At 35.3% G+C, this 16863-nt stretch overlaps 1 protein-coding gene across 13 annotated transcripts in view; it reads right to left on the reverse strand.

Moving 5' to 3' along the window:
• The window catches only part of AHI1 (Abelson helper integration site 1), a 226949-nt gene that overhangs the window by 102798 nt on the left and 107288 nt on the right, over positions 1-16863 (reverse strand). For 12 of the 13 annotated variants that reach the window (XR_004029367.1, XR_004029366.1, XR_004029365.1 and 9 more), the window contains one exon: positions 14354-14474. Coding sequence is in view for 9 of the 13 variants with exons in the window: in XM_030809724.1 (XP_030665584.1) it covers positions 14354-14474 (121 nt within the window). In the remaining 4 variants the exon portion in view is untranslated. Of the gene's footprint in view, positions 1-10794; positions 10842-14353; positions 14475-16863 lie in introns of all 13 variants that reach the window. The other variant, XM_030809725.1, reaches the window with a different exon arrangement.

The raw sequence follows: 16863 nt of genomic DNA on the forward strand, positions 1-16863 counted from the left end.
AATGTATAAATGATCTTGCATTCCCAGTACCTGCATGTGTACAAATTAAACATCTTTTTAAGTAAAATACACCCCCCACCCCACCAAAAAAAAAAGTACAAAGTTAAAACAAGAAGGGATTTAATGATGGAAAACATTTTTTGGTCTATTACATTGGTATGGTATTGAGAATGTGAGATGGTGTGAACCCATTTTTTCCAGGTCTTTCCATAAAAAAGACATTTTAAGTTCTAGGGAAAACTTTTAAATTTAAACTTTGAACATAAGCATGATGATTTAGAAAAAGTTTTTCATATCCAAAGCAAAGAGAAGTCATTTTTAAAAATATGCTTATTATGTTATTTTTTCCCTGTAGTAGTTCAGTGAACATTAAGTACATTAATTTGTCTGTTATATGTGCATTTATATCTGCCTTTTACATTAGCTTTTAAAGTGTTTTACTTTCAACTCTTCATTAAATCTTCACTTCAAAATCAGACTAAAAAGACTGAGATAACATTATGCCTCATAATGTCACTACTGAAGGAGGGAAAAAAAGGAAAAGTGGACTCCCACAAAAAACAAGCTTCACTGATTCTAAGTTGGCCAAAACAAAATACCTGTTCATGCCCTATATTTCTCAGACAAATTTAACAGCAATGAGATGTAAAAGACTTGATTCCTTTTAAAAAAGTGGCAAGTATATACAGTAACACATATACATACAAACACCCATATAGACATTAATATGAAATACAAACACACCCACATAGACATTAATATGAAATAAACTGGAGTCCTACTAAGTATAAACTCACTTATTCTCAGAATACTGTAAGATCCTTGGGAGGCAGATTTGAAGAAAGCATCCTAACTAAGATCATTATATGACTTGTGACACATGAGCTTTACAAAAGGCCAGCAACAAAATCCAGATTCTGAGTTCCAAGCTATCATTTAGAGAACTCCAAAATAGATGATATTGTTGTATATTGCATGGGCAAGATAAACTTCTAAACAAGGCCATAAAACTAAGTGCACTTTATAAGGATGATACATGTAATCGGACATACTCTCCCCTCTGTGCTGCCACTGTGTTTTATACGCATGCCCTTATTATAACTATTTCTTTGCCTGCTGGACTCCCCAGATAGACTGGAAAGCCTCTGAGGGCTTTCATCTTCCATTTCTTGCAGTGCTTGGCAGAGTCTCTGTCACATAGTAGGCTCTCCATAAACAATGCTTGATGAACTGCTTCAATTAATTTTTGAAAATATTAAAAATGTTTTTATTTTTTAAACTGAATTAACAGTTTTCATTAGAGTACTTCTATTAAAATGTGGTATTTCTGGTTCTTCTCAAAAAAAGGATGGAAACCAGTTAGAAATCATTCTTAACTTTTATTCCTTATGAATTACAGTTGAATGTTTTCTTAGAGAAAGTTGAGGAAAAAAGTAAATTGTCTGAAATAAGAACAATGTTCCACTTTTTACTTATTAACCATTTATAACACAAAAAATCTCTTACATCGTTTAAAAAAAAATGACCAGTCACGCATATAGTCATTTGTCACTTTCCATATTTCTCAATAACTTTGCTCTCACACTGGTAGGCAAGTTGCTGACTAAGAACAACACAGTGATTCTTTACATTTTCATTCACTTTTCATTAAAGGAAAAGGCTTCTTAAAAATGTGCATTTAAAATTCCAGAAAATACAAATCAACATTATCTCTAAGTCTCTATCATTACCAGAAGGTCTGGTTCCTAAACCTAATTTCCATTGTTAGTTAACATCTTCAATAAGTGATGGATATTCATTTCCAGAAAACATTACCAGTAAATTCTATGATATCACAGACTGTTCACTATCCAGACCAAACTGACTAAACCACAAAATGCAAAAGTATGCACTTCACTTCTCTAAGGGAAACCTTAGGGCTATTCTGAGTATAGTTTTAGCAGATTATGACCTAAGGGTAAATGAGAGCTTAATTAGATAGCCTCCTTCTGAATTTCCAGAGCTTTCAGTAGACAAAAACTAAAACGTTTAAAAACTAAAAATTTCTTGTCACAGATTTAATTTTTTAAAAAGTTACTTTGAGACATAAGGATTTACAAAGGAAATAAAAAAACCTGTTATTTTTGTAATACAAGTGCTATTTCATTTTTCCCCCAGAGGAGGAAACATGAAGAGCTGCTTGCTTGGTTCCAGGCAGTGCCCATCCTAAGCAAAATTAGTAAAAAAAAAAAAACTAATAAAAAAATAATTTTTTAAAAATTGGATCACTTACCACAGAATCACAGAATATAATGCTGAAATGAACACTGATGTGAAATATGCGAAAACAAGTATATATGATTAATTCAGAGAAAAAGATCTTTTATTTTAATTGTGAATTAAAATATTTTTCATTATCAGAAATGTGTCCAACATTTTGTATATATAAATATATACACCGTAATAGTGAAGAACTAAAGATGGCTTAAAATTATGATTCCTTCCTTCCTTCCTTCCTTCCTTCCTTCCTTCCTTCCTTCCTTCCTCCCTCCCTCCCTCCCTCCCTCCCTATCATGGTTCACTGCAGCCTCAACCTCCTGGGTTCAATCGATTCCCCTCTGCCTCAGCCTTCTGAGTAGCTGGGACCACAGGCATGTGTCACCACTCCTGGATAATTTAAAAACAATTTTTTTTAAAGAGACAGGGTCCCACTATGTGGCCCAGGTTGGTCATGAACTCCTAGCCTCAAGCGATCACTTGACGGGATTACACTGGTGTGGTATAGAGAATATGAGATGGTGTGAACCCATTTTTCATACCCAAAGCAAAGTGTTGGGATTACAGGTGTGAGCCATCTTGCTGAGCCAGAACGGAATACTCATTTTCTTCAAGGGGATGTATTAAGTGTATTATCAGAAAAAAAAAAGTTATAGAAAAACCTATTTTAAAAACTACGTATTTGGAAATATATTTTATAACAACATCATTTTGTATGCCCAATTATCTTAAAAATTGAACGGTCCATTTCGATTTGAGATTACAAAATTATAAAATACATTTTATGGTTGATAGTAAACTATATTAATGTAGTCATATCCTCAAACTATAAAAAAATAAAGTTATGCCTGGTCAAAATAATTTAGCTACTTTATAACCAACCCTCTCATCTCACCTGTTGCAGCCATATGGCATTGTTGTAATTCTTCCTTCAATTCTCACCTTTGAGTAAACTGATTACTGAGTTTCCTTTACCCTAGAAGCAAAGCAGTGAGTTGCAAAACATTTACTACTTTCACCACGGTATAAATTATGTTCCGATAAAGTAGCTGAAACCTTTCAAGTCTTCTACTTTATATAATAAAAACCACTTATTGAAATGTTTTCAACAGTATGCCTGAAAGTTATATTTAGAAATAATACATATGTACCACAGGAATATAGATTTTAACATAAGACATTTACTAGGTTTAGTTCTAAGAACATAGTGCTTTCCCTTTCTAAAATTTAGTGGGAAGTTAGATAAATTTAAAATAAAAACGTTCAATGATTAAAGTAGTTCTGAATATAGTTATAAAGATACAATCTATTATTCCTATTGCACTGTAAGACAAACAAATTTTGGTATTTAAAAACTTTCACTTGTAATAAACATTTTCCTGTCCTCTATTTTCAAATGACAGGTCACTGAGATGAAATAATAACTTGCTCAAGTCACAGCATTAAGCAACAGAATATGGATGTAAATACAAATGCCTCTGACCTCTGGCTAAGTGCTACCAGAATCTCATGTATTTATGTAAATAGGAAAAATAAGACACTTCTAGAGTCCCTATTTGAGCTCATCAAAATTGCTTATTAATAGCGTCTTCAAAATCATGATGATGAAATGCCACCACAAAATCTTCAACATTTAGGCAAGTTTTATTATTAAACGTGTTACCTGTATTCAGTTTTTTAAAAAACTGGTAATCTGTTCTTTATATTGTAACACCTGATTCGTTGGGAGTCAGATAATGAAGTGGATTTTATAAACTTGCACCGGCCCATATGGTACCTACTGGCCAGATGTGGCTTTTAAAATGTAAATTGGCCAGGCATGGTAGCTCACGCCTATAATCCCAGCACTTTGGGAGGCTGAGGTGCATGGATCACCTGAGGTCAGGAGTTCAACACCAGCCTGCCCACCATCGTGAAATCCCGTCTCTACTAAAAATAAGAAAATTAGCTGGGCATGGTGGCAGGTACCTGTAGTACCAGCTACTTGGGAGGCTGAGGCAGGAGAATCACTTGAACCTGGGGGGCAGAGGTTGCAGTGATCTCAGATCGCGTCACTGCACTCCTGCCTGGGTGACAGAGCAAGACTCCATCACCCCCACCTCCCAAAAAAGTAAATTAATTAAAATGAAATAAAATTAAAAATTTAGTTCCTAAGTTATACCAGCCTCTAGCTACCATAATGGACTGTGTACATCTAGAGTTCAGAAAAGAGGTATGGGTTGAAGATAAATATTTGAAAATCACTGGCATATGAGTTTTATTTAAAGTCATGCAATCACTAAGCAAGTGAGCATATATAGGGAATAAAACAGGGTCAAATTGCAGTGAAACCATCTTATAAGACATGGAAGAAAAGAGGAAAAATTAGCAAAGGAGAATGAAGAGTGCCTAATGAGATAAGAGGAAAACCAAGAGAATGTGGTATCCCAGAAACCATGTATTTAGAAGTGATCCAATGTGTCAAATGCTGCTGATAGGTTAAGTAAGATAAGAACAACGAATTGACCACTGGAATTAGCAGCGAAAAGGTCACTTTTGAGCTTGAAAAGAAGAGATTAGAGATTTCAACAAATTTATAGAAGATGGAAAACGATTAGAAACATCTGTCTGAAAACACTATTGGAGGGCTGTAGTAGATATAGAAGCTATCTGACTATGAAACCTGTGAATTTGGAATCAGCATATTTGGATGGGGAAAACCTGAGTGAAAACCAGGAGAAGTAACAGAAGATTCATTTGTACAATACCTAAGCTAAACAGGCTGTGAAATCCCTGGAAAATGAAGGATGCCCAGCATTAACAGCCCGCCAGAAAACAAAAACAAAAACAAAACAAGGAAACATTGATTGATTTAGGAAGGTGTAATGGCAGAAATCAGTGTCTTTAAATTCTTTAACTTACCCCAGACACATAAGTCTGAGCCTTTAATATATTCACAACATTTTTACCATTTTTATGATGTTATAGCATTTACCAAGGGGAGAACACTGATCACACTGTAGTGAATAACTGTCTACTTCTAACAAAAAACTGTTGACTCTTGAAGGCAGGCTCTATAATTTTTTTTTTTGTTTTTTTTTGAGACGGAGTCTTGCTCTGTCGCCCAGGCTGGAGTGCAGTGGCGCAATCTTGGCTCACTGCAAGCTCCGCCTTCTGGGTTCACGTCATTCTCCTGCCTCAGCCTCTCCGAGTAGCTGGGACTACAGGCGCCTGCCACCATGCCCGGCTAATTTTTTGTATTTTTAGTAGAGACGGGGTTTTTCACCGTGGTCTCGATCTCCTGACCTCGTGATCCGCCCGCCTCGGCCTCCCAAAGTGCTGGGATTACAAGCATGAGCCACCGTGCCCGGCCAGGTCTATAATTTTTAATCTGAACAACTAGCACTAAACATATCGTCTGGCCTACTATAAGCAGTTCAGAAGCTGAATACATCAAGTGGTTTCTGAGTGATAAAGGCTGAATTAGAAATTTGTGTTAATTCCTAATCTGAAGTTCATTCCTCCATATATCAGTGCTTCTGTCAATAAACAATTGTAACAAAACATTTTTGGTTAAAAAAAAAAAAAAGCACCTTTTCTTCCATTTTGATATTATCTACTATAGAAAAGTGTTTTTTTTTTTTTTTTTTTTTTTTTTTTTTTTTGAGACTGAGTCTCCCTCTTTCGCCCAGGCTGGAGTGCAGTGGCATGATCTTGGCTCACTGCAAGCTCCACCTCCCGGGTTCACGCCATTCTCCTACCTCAGCCTCCCAAGTAGCTGGGACTACAGACACCCGCCACCGTGCCCAGCTAATTTTTTATATTTTTAGTAGAGACGGGGTTTCACCATGTTAGCCAGGATGGTCTCGATCTCCTGACCTTGTGATCCGCCTGCCTCAGCCTCCCAAAGTGCTGGGATTACAGGCGTGAGCCACCGCGCCTGGCCTAGAAAAGTGTGTTTTCTTTTCTTTGTTTTTTTGAGATGGAGTTTTGCTCTTGTCGTCCAGGCTGGAGTGCAATGGCGTGGTCTCAGCTCACCGCAACCTCCGCCTCCCAGGTTCAAGTGATTCTCCTGTCTAAGCCTCCCGAATAGCTGGGATTACAGGCGCCCACCACCACGCCTGGCTAATTTTTGCAATTTTAGTAGAGACAGGGTTTCACCATGTTGGCCAGGCTGGTGTTGAACTCCTGACCTCAGGTGACTGGCCCAACTCGGCCTCCCAAGGGGATCATAAGGCATGAGCCACCCCACCTGGCCTTTTTTTCTTTTTTCTTTTTGAGACAGGGTCTTGCTCTGTCTTGACCTACAGGCTCAAGTGATCCTCCCATTTCAGCCTGGGACTCCCATTTCAGCAGCTGGGACTATGGGCACATGCCATTACACCTGGCTAACTATTTTGTATTTTTTGTAGATAGAGCTTCATCATGTTGCCCAAGTTGGTCTCAAACTCCTGCGCTCAAGTGAACTTCCACCTCAGCCTCCCAGAAGTGCTGGGATTACAGGCATGAGACACAGCACCTGGCTGAAAAGCATTTTCTTAAGAGAGGAAAAACTACAGGTTGCAAAATGGAATTATATGAAGTACCTCAAGATTTTTTGATGCCTCTGGGGATTATGTTCTTAGAGATGGTCAAATTCTAAGAGAAACACAGGCTAGCAAATGGAGTTCTGTTGTTGCTTTTGTTCTATTTTAATGTCTGTGGAATAAAGGATTGTCCCCCAACCGAACCTATGCCCTATAGATTTTGGCCAGATTACACAGATGAGAGAGTACTTTGATTTTAATAATCTTAAAATCTCAATGTTATCTCATTACATGCCAAAGATGGGTTAAGGGTGGTACTCGTGTAGAAAGCTAAAGTTTGGAAAGTTAAGTGTTCTAGTAGATTATTCAAGTTTAAGATGCTTGACAACTTTCTTCTTGAACTTACTTCATCTTAATGTCTTTTTTTGGCATGCTTCTAAAAATGCTATATCCATTTTTTGTCTCTTTGACATGTTCCTTTTCCTATAATCAACACTTAAATTTTATTAAGTTATATCTTAAAATAAGATATCTTCCACTCTTTTGGCAACAGAACAAATTGCATAATTTCAAACTAAAAAACAAAATCAAAAAAGCCTCCCATAACCTTATACCGTTTATTCTCCCAATATTTTATGAGTTTCAAAGTATTAAATGTATTGTGTTGATTCTGACAATTCTATGAAGTAGGAAACGTGGAGACATTTATCCGAAGAGAGAAAGTGAACTACCTAACAAAACAGTTAGCAAGTGGCAGGATCCCAGGTCAGGCTCAGTTCTTCTGGCTGGCTGACCCTGAGTCTAGTGCTTTTTCCACCATAATATACATGTGTTGAATTCAGCAAAGTGACTGTTTGGAAAACAAATTCTTGTCGTTAAAAACTGCATAATAAAAACATTTTTGATTCTTTTTAGTACCAAAAAAGACATTTAAGGGCATTTGACTATAGAAATCAGTTAATTTTGTAGATTACCTATTAATCTACAACAGTGAATTAATGTCTTTCACCTATTATACCACCTGAAACACTGGAATTTTGAAAGTTTGAAACCAGAATTAAATCAAACATTCTTTTTCAATTAACAGTTTAAAGTTCATGAAGTAATACTAACAGAAAGCTCTGCCAATTCTGATGAGATGAGAAAGTCTTTGAAGCTCATTTTACCTTCCTTAAAATGGAAACCCCCTTTTACCATCAGCTGTGTTTATTGAGAGTCATTCTAATTATTAATTTTTGTCAAAATGTTTTTTCTTTGAAATACAAGAATCATCATGCTTCCAGTTTAGATGTAATCTACCTTCTACAATGGCTTATACAAGAATATCACAGAATCTCTGGTGAAATTATGATCCAGGATTCATTTCACATTTCAGTTGTCTAAAAAGTTTTACATTTCTCTATAAAAAATTAAAACTTCAATATACTAAAATCTCAACAACAATAAAAAATTTAACTGGAACAATAACTCAATTTTAAGAGCTGGTCAAGGGAATGTAAGTATATACTTTCAAAGACACACAAAATGAATGAAAAAATGCAGTTCTTTGACCAGATGCGGTGGCTCATGCCTGTAATCCCAGCACTTTGGGAGGCCAAGGTGGGCGGATCACGAGGTCAGGATATCGAGACCATCCTGGCTAACATGGTGAAACCCTGTCTCTACTAAAAAACAAAAAATTAGTCAGGTGTGGTGGCAGGCGCCTGTAGTCCCAGCTACTCAGGAGGCTGAGGCAGGAGAATGGAGTGAACCCGGGAGGCGGAGCTTGCAGTGAGCTGAGATCGTGCCACTGCACCATCCTGGGTGACAGAGCGAGACTCTGTCTCAAAATAAAAAAAAAAAGTTCTTCAAATATTATTCAACATGTAGAAGCACAAGAGTTAGCTTGACAGATCTCTTAACCAATACCACAGTCACTGAATAATTTTATGATCTTGTTTAAATCAAATATTTTCACTGTGAAGGAAAATAGGATATGGCAAAACATTAGATTAAATGGTTGGTTATCAAGTTTAACATAGTTTTACAAGGTCTAACGGAGAACACAAATAAAATTTGGAGAAGGCAGAAGCTACTGATAGTTTTAAAAAATCATGTCATCCCTATCACCACACTGTAAGTTTACAGTTAATAAAGATAATATGAAGAGTGCATGAATAAAGTCATATTAATAAAATGATTCATTTTCTTTTGTTTGACTCAACTTATCGATTTAATATGAATTAAATTTAATTTAGAGCAATGCTGTGAAAATATATTCAAAGTCCACAAAAATGAAATATGCTGTCCTCCAAATATAAACATGCAAAGATGATACAACTACCCCATTGCCAGTAGTAACACTTCCTGCTAATTTCTCTCCCCTACCTACCCATAACAGTGATTGATTTTTATTACTGAATAATCCACATTTTGTTTTACAGCAAGCTTGTCCAACCCATGGGCCGCACGATGACTTTGAATGTGGCCCAACATAAATTCATAAACTTTCTTTAAATATTATGAGGTTTTTTTGCGTTTATTTTTATTTTTATTTTTTTAAAACTCATCAGCAATCGTTAGTATTAGCCTATCTTATGTGCGGCCCAAGACAAGTCTTCTTCCAATGTGGCCCTGGGAAGCCAAAAGATTGGACATCCCTGTTCTATAGTAGGGACTCTTGAGATGGTTGAGTGTGATCTTGATTCAGATAAAATAACATAGAATAAAACTGCTCTGTACAGAGCCTGTTGATTTGACTGGAGACTACATACCATAATTACTGGAAATTAAGCCTTAAAAAAGTCTAACAACTGAGAAACAGAATTATATTTAAAGGTCAAAGAAAGATGTAAGTTCATTAATCCTCAGGAAATAGGATGTCCTCCTTGACACCTCAGTCTCAAAAACCACACCTTTTCCAAAGAGTTATACTGTTTATATTATTACTTTGCAATATATCTCAGAACTCTAAAGCTAGTAAAAAAAAGAAGGTAATACTCATAGCCAGACGGCCCACTTAGCAATGTGGCAGGACAACAAATGAAGGAGTGGCTCTAGACACAGTCTCCCTGAGGGCTGTGAGCAGGGAGCCCACTTCATCTCCCTAAACATGTACTGTCGTCTAGGAATAGGCAGTTTGGTATGGTGAGGATGAGAAGTACTGAGCTAGACATGACGGCCACTAGCTACGTGAATTCTAACATGTCGGCCTCTCTGATTCTCGGTTTCCCTGCACAGAAATTGAGTAATCAAAGTTTTAAGGTCCCAGAAGCTCTAAAATGATTTCACTCCCTATGATTTTCATGTTTCTCTTTACAGAGAGTTTTGCTGAGGATCAAATAAGGATATATATGAAAGCACTTTATAAATTTTCATACAAATGCAAGTTGCTGTTATTGTTTTATAGATTTTCTTCATTACACTAGAAAAGTATGGAAACAGTTTTGAGATACAATATAAGATGTTTACTACATGGTGACGCATTTAGATGGGCTATGCCCTAAAATTTAACAAAAAATGTTAAAATTATAATTTTTTTCTTATAAAAATTACTCAGGGAAGATGCTATAGTTTTAATTTTTATAGGATTATCTGATTTGTTAAGAACTTAGACTAATAGCTTAATGAACAGTTCCTAAAATAAGCATCTCATAGGAGCTGTATCCAACTTTTTCGGATACAAGTAACCTATTCCTCATATAATAAATGAGAATAAATGCCAGCTGTATTCAAAGGAAAAAATACATTTTAGAATATCCCTTTAATATTCATTCCTTGGATAATTCTTTTACCTAGAGCAGCAGTACCCAACCTTTTTGGCACCAGGGACCAGGTTCATGGAAGACAATTTTTCCATGGACCGGGGGGCAGGGGATGAGGAAAGGTGAATGGTTTTGGGATGAAACTATTCCACCTCAGATCAGGCATTAGATTCTCATAGGAGCTCACAACCTAGATCCCTACATGCGCAGTTCACAGTAGAATCTAATGATGCCGCTGATCTGAAAGGAGGCGGAGTTCATGCAGTAATGCTCCCAGCTCCACCACTCACCTCCTGCTGTGCACCTGGGGGTGTGGGTTGGGGGTCAGGACCCCGATCTAGAGAATAAAATGTGAATTCCTCAGTGCAGTATGATTTGACCCAATCTACCTCTGCAAACTTAGTTCACCTTAAACACATTCATCTCACCTTTTCCAGTTAAACCAAGACTCAAACCACTCCCTAGCCATACCAAGCTCTCTTCTAAGTATTGTTAAAAAAAAAAAATTATTCAATGATACTTGTTAAAGCACAGTAAGAAAAGACTTTATTCAGGGCTACTGCAGTAGGTACAGGGACTACTGCAATGGGATTTTGTAGTTGGTGAGAAAGATTGGCTGAACTCCAAATACAGCATGGCAAATGGGAAAGAGGGAAGTCTAGGGAAAAGGAGTAATCACGAATGGCTCCTAGTTATCTCTAAACAACTGGGTGAATGGTGCTGTGGAGTACTGGGATTAGGAAAACTTGATAGTAGGGGAAGTGGAGGTGGAGGGAAGGGTGTCTGGGGCAAAAAAACCAAGAGTTCCATTGGAACACATCAAGTTTGAGAATATTTTAGCTCTCCTATCCCTCTTTATTCTGGTGACACTTTGTTTACACTGTGATTTCAGAATTTGTCACATTCTGACTTAATTTGGTGCATACTTATTTGTCTCCCTAGCCAGACTAGAGGTTCCTGAAGGCAGAGACTGTAACATTTACTCCACATGCTAAACAGAGGGCCTTAAACAAAGTGGTCACTTAAAATGATTTTAGAATGAATAAATGAAGTATTCTAGAAATTGTGAGGAATACAAATCAAAGAAGAGAGAAATGCTTACTTTTCTAGTAGTCTCCGTTACCTAGAACTCACCTTGAATAAGATCAATAAAAGTTACAAGAGAACATAAACCCACTTCAGGGTCTAGCACTCTAGCATGTAAACCCACTTACATATATATAAAATCAACGCCTACTCTTAAGTCTCCTAGCATGAGTGCTAATGGGCTCATACTTACTAGCTCTGTGTAAATAGCTTTCTTTTATACTGTCCAAAGGCAAATATCGACAGATGTGACTTGTATATTTCAGATAGGTTTTCAGTGAGATTTTTATTTTTAAACATTCTATTTACATGATTTGTTTTTGTAGTCATGTATTTCAGATTCTAATAGATTATTTGTACAATCAACACTTAATTATTTATCCACTTTACAAACTGATTTGAACACTGAATAGAATCACAGAATTTTTAAAGCGAAACTCACCAAAGCCAGAGCCCTCATTTATTTGGAGGGATGAGAAAACTCTGGCCTGAAGAAACTGCTCAAGATTCCACATTTAGAAATAGAGTTAGGTCTGAAAACTAGCTCACCTGGTTCCTAAGGCAGGATTTTTTTCCATAAACACTGGCTTCTTAATAAAAGAGATTAATCTGGCCATTTTGAGATAGACCACATATTATGCTTTTGCAATTTTTCTGTTCAGTGATATCTCAATGACATTTCTAAGAAAGATACGCCTTAAAATGAGGTTAGGCATATTAGTAACCAAATGGCTTAATGGTCATGCTTCTAAGATAGTATGTGCAGGGATATAAATATACCTCTTATGGTCTACATGGCCATGGAAACTGAAGCGAAATGGAGCCAATCCTATATATAACTGTGAAGTCTGAAAGGCTTGCCTTTATCATATCCCTCTTTCCCTTTAATTTGTCTCAGTGGTAATCCTTCTTCCCATTTCAAAAGCCTTCCTACCTATTCCCTCTGCTCTTTCCCTTTACAAAAATTGAAAAAAAAAAATTTGTATCTATATCTATACCTTGTTGGCAGACAGACATAAGATACTGCTTAAATGAATTTTAAACAATCTATTAACTCAACCAGATATTTACCTTCTAAGCTCTTAATCTTGAATTGTGGAATGAAAAGTTTGTTTCCAGTTAGTAGGGATAGAGTGGCGGAGAGAGGTTCCCTCCCTACTAGTTATAAAAATGACAAAGTCTGAAGCCAAGCCAAGTATCTATTTAGGGTGAAAAGAATAATCTAAAGAGGTAGTATGATGCAGCTCCACTGGAAATAACAATGGCCAACACTATTACTTTAGTTTCTGGCAGATATCTGGAACACTAGAAATTAAACATTTCTAAGGTTTGAGATAATTGTTATTAATTATTATAGTGACTTGAAATTAGATTTCAAAGTAGTTCAAAGTTGGCTTACACATATTCATCATGTTTACAATATAAATATGTTATATTCATATAGCACCTTATGCTTACAGTGTTTTCCTATGTGCAACCTCATTTAAACTTCAATAATATATAATGTAAGTATCATTTTCAGTTTTCAAATGAAGAGCCTAAGGTTTGCAGGTAATAAGGGCTATAAAACGCCCAGCCAGGGTTGAGCATAAGAGTTGTGAATCCAAGTATTTTCTCACTATAACATGTAACCTATACAGCAATATTAAAATAACTTGTATATGTAAGTTCCAAATACTTTCAAGGTAAAAAAGTGGTATACATTGTCCTCAAATTTCTAAGTAAATTATGTTGATCTTCTCAAACTTAAATTTTCTTTTTCACATAATTTTTGTAAAAGATAATTGTTTTGTTATTTTCAGCTTTCTTACCTTTCTAAAGGAATTCAGCAATAGAAAAAATACTATCAAAAACATATAGCTAATGAACAGAAAAAGTCATCTTTCATTACCACAAACAAACATTTCTCACTTAGATGTTTTTCCTTTGATATCCTTTAAAAACCTTATTGAAACTCATTTAAAACATTAGCCAAGGCCGGGCACGGTGGCTCACGCTTGTAATCCCAGCACTTTGGGAGGCCGAGGCGGGTGGATCACGAGGTCAGGAGATCGAGACCACGGTGAAACCCCGTCTCTACTAAAAATACAAAAAAATTAGCTGGGCGTGGTGGCGGGCGCCTGTAGTCCCAGCAACTCGGAGAGGCTGAGGCAGGAGAATGGCGTGAACCCAGGAGGCGGAGGTTGCAGTGAGCCAAGATTGCGCCACTGCACTCCAGCCTGGGCGACAGAGTGAGACTCCGTCTCAAAAAAAAAAAAAAAAAAAAATTAGCCAAAACAATTGTATAGTTCACTTCAGTGATTCAGTATAGTTTTGTAACAAGCTTTTTTGCATATTTGGTTAATTTGCCCTTTAATGGGATGTGATATCACTACAGGTTACATCCTATTTCTGCCAAAATGTATTTTACCTTGGCTTTCCTTGAAATGAATTATAACACGGGATTATCCATCTATGATGGGTTCTTTATCTAATTGGGAAACTGAATCAGATTTAACATCATACAGGTTTAAAACTCACGTATTTTGCTAGTTTTAAATTATTATCTGTTAATAGAACATAGGTTCAGTGTATCTACTGTTACCAAATCCAATTTTGAAATAACCTTGGTGATTTTAAGGACAAAAGAGATGCTAGAATATAATTTGTCAAGTGTGAAAACCGACCATTATGAGCTTTATTTCTAAAGAAATAAGTGATATTCATCAACAAAACGAGCATCTGAACATTTAAAAGAATTGTCAAAGTAAGAAAGGGGCTCACCGGTCTGAGTGAAACCAAACTGATGTAGAATCTCTTGAGCGGTCAGCACGTTTGACTGCTTTAACTTAGACTGTTGTGAGGAGACTGCTGGTGGTGAAGTAAATGAGAGATTTTTGTTGACCTGTATTAGGAAAACAAATCAGAAACTACAGTGTAATTTCCTGGATTACTGATGCAAAAACTGGATGAGAAATATTTGCTTATTATACAAACCAGGACACATGATAGGTCAAAAGGAGTGGTAATGATGTATATGGTCAGTTTGTAAAGTTTACAAGAGAGAATCATTTTCATCAAGGAAAAAATATAATAGTAATTAGAACATAGCTACATGAAAATAAATCAGCCTTACTAAGTTTACCATGGACTTGACATTATTAATAACTTAGAGTGGTCTTAAGTTATGCAAAGAAATGCAAGAAATAAAAATGACTCTTGACTGGTTCAATTAAGGAAGAGTAAAAATGTTTCATATTCACATTTCCCTAGCATTTTAGTGAAACAGCAAGTACTTCCTTTTCAGAGATACACAGAAAACACCTGTACTACTCATGTTTATATACATCATGGTGACACAGATAACACAGCTGTAACCTAACTTGCCATGTGAAATAGTTTCCATTGCAGCAAAACACCTTACTCTTAGGATACTATTTAAAAATATCATTAAAATAACAAGGACAATTTCTGTAAGTAAATACAATGCTCTATAACATACAAAACCTAGTATGATTATCTGAGTGCACACTAGCCTCACAGAAATGAAATGCATAATAAACACAACATTTTAACTATAGCTCTTGCAGGAAAATAAATAGTTCACTGAAAAAGCTTGAAATGTTTATAGGCAAATTCATCTTGTAAATCAGGATTCGTTTCAGAAAAAAATTGTATCTTTTTTTCATTATTAACAAATCAATCATTTAATCTTTTTCATTACTTTCAAAAACCACAATAAAATGTGATCTATTTTGGAGAAACTGACAGTCTGATTTCTAATTCACTTCAAAAAGGTAATCTGTAAATTAACAAAATGATAATTTATGGCATATAAATATTACTATATTAAAACAGCCCCTTTCCCATTTTTTTGTTTAAATAATGAAAATCATACAGAGGACTTCTACTGTGCAAGTATTTAAAATTTTCCTTTTGATGTTCTGTATGAGACAATACCAGGCTCTCGTTACATGCCCTTTATCTGATTCATTATTTACATGTTTGTAAATTTTTTTTTCTATTTTTGCTTTTAAACAGCGATAATAAACAGTATATCTTAGTTTAGGTTTTTCTCTTAGAGCAAAGAGTTAGCAAATTCAGTGAAAAAGTCAATTAAGACCATATGTTAATATAGTTCTAAAGTAACTAAACTATTATGTCATCTCATTAAAAAATAAAAGTATTTTCCAAAGTAGTTGGAGGGGTCAAATACCACATCAGTCCTAAAATATCACCCAGCTTTAAAAATTCTATCAAAATCCATTAAATACAGATCAAAATTGACCAGTTATAGTGATACAATACCTAAAACAACAAACTCATTTAGTATCTTTGAGCTTCCCTTTCCATCTTTAAATGGAGATAAGAAAAATAATATCTATACTTCAATGGGAATGTGCCAAGAAAGCAATAATGATGAACTGGTATCATAAAGTGCTATTCGTATGTTAACCATAAAGCACTAATGAACATTAAATAAGAAATAGATTAAATAGAATATATTGGCAAGAGCAAACCATAAAGTAGTATATAAATAAGGTGTTATATTAGTTATTATTAACATCACTAGAAGAAAGGGTAATTAGGTATTTATGATGTAGTATGATGATATAGCCAATTTTTCAGAGTTCTGTGCTTTCAAATGGAAAAGAACATATTTATCACTTAACTATTTAATTCACTTCTTTTTGGAATCATTTCTCACTTTTACTTCCTGAAAATTTTTATCTTAAAATCAAGTAATGCATTTAAAAATCTGGTGCAAACAGGTGTATGCTGGAGAAATGAAGATATATCTATATACGCACACATCTTTGCACACACATACACACCTACATATATCCACATCTATATAGATATCTATATAGATACACACCAATAGCCATTTACAGCCTTCTTCTTCAGAAATTTGTGTTAAAAACAAAAAATACCAGGAAAGTTAAAATATGATACTTAAATGCCTCTGTTCAAACAGAAAGACTTGCCATTCTTTTAAAACAAAATGTTTTTTCTTTTTTTAAAAAAACCTAAAATCTATAATTATATGTTCTTCCTAAACATTTTTATAATTCTGATCTTTCTTGACATATTTTTTTACAGACTATTCAAATGTCCATAAAGCGATGAGAGTAGCAATGTAACAGAGCAGACAATTTCTAAAATTTGGGGTAACTCTTAATTATTATTGTTATTGTTAGCGATTTGTTTTGAAATTAGAACTTAAATCATTTTCAAAGCTAGCTCATACATATTTATTATTCCATTTAGAGGAAGAAAAATAATAGTAACCA

The sequence above is a fragment of the Nomascus leucogenys genome, chromosome 3 (assembly GCF_006542625.1).
Source record: "Nomascus leucogenys isolate Asia chromosome 3, Asia_NLE_v1, whole genome shotgun sequence".
Lineage (NCBI taxonomy): Eukaryota > Metazoa > Chordata > Mammalia > Primates > Hylobatidae > Nomascus > Nomascus leucogenys.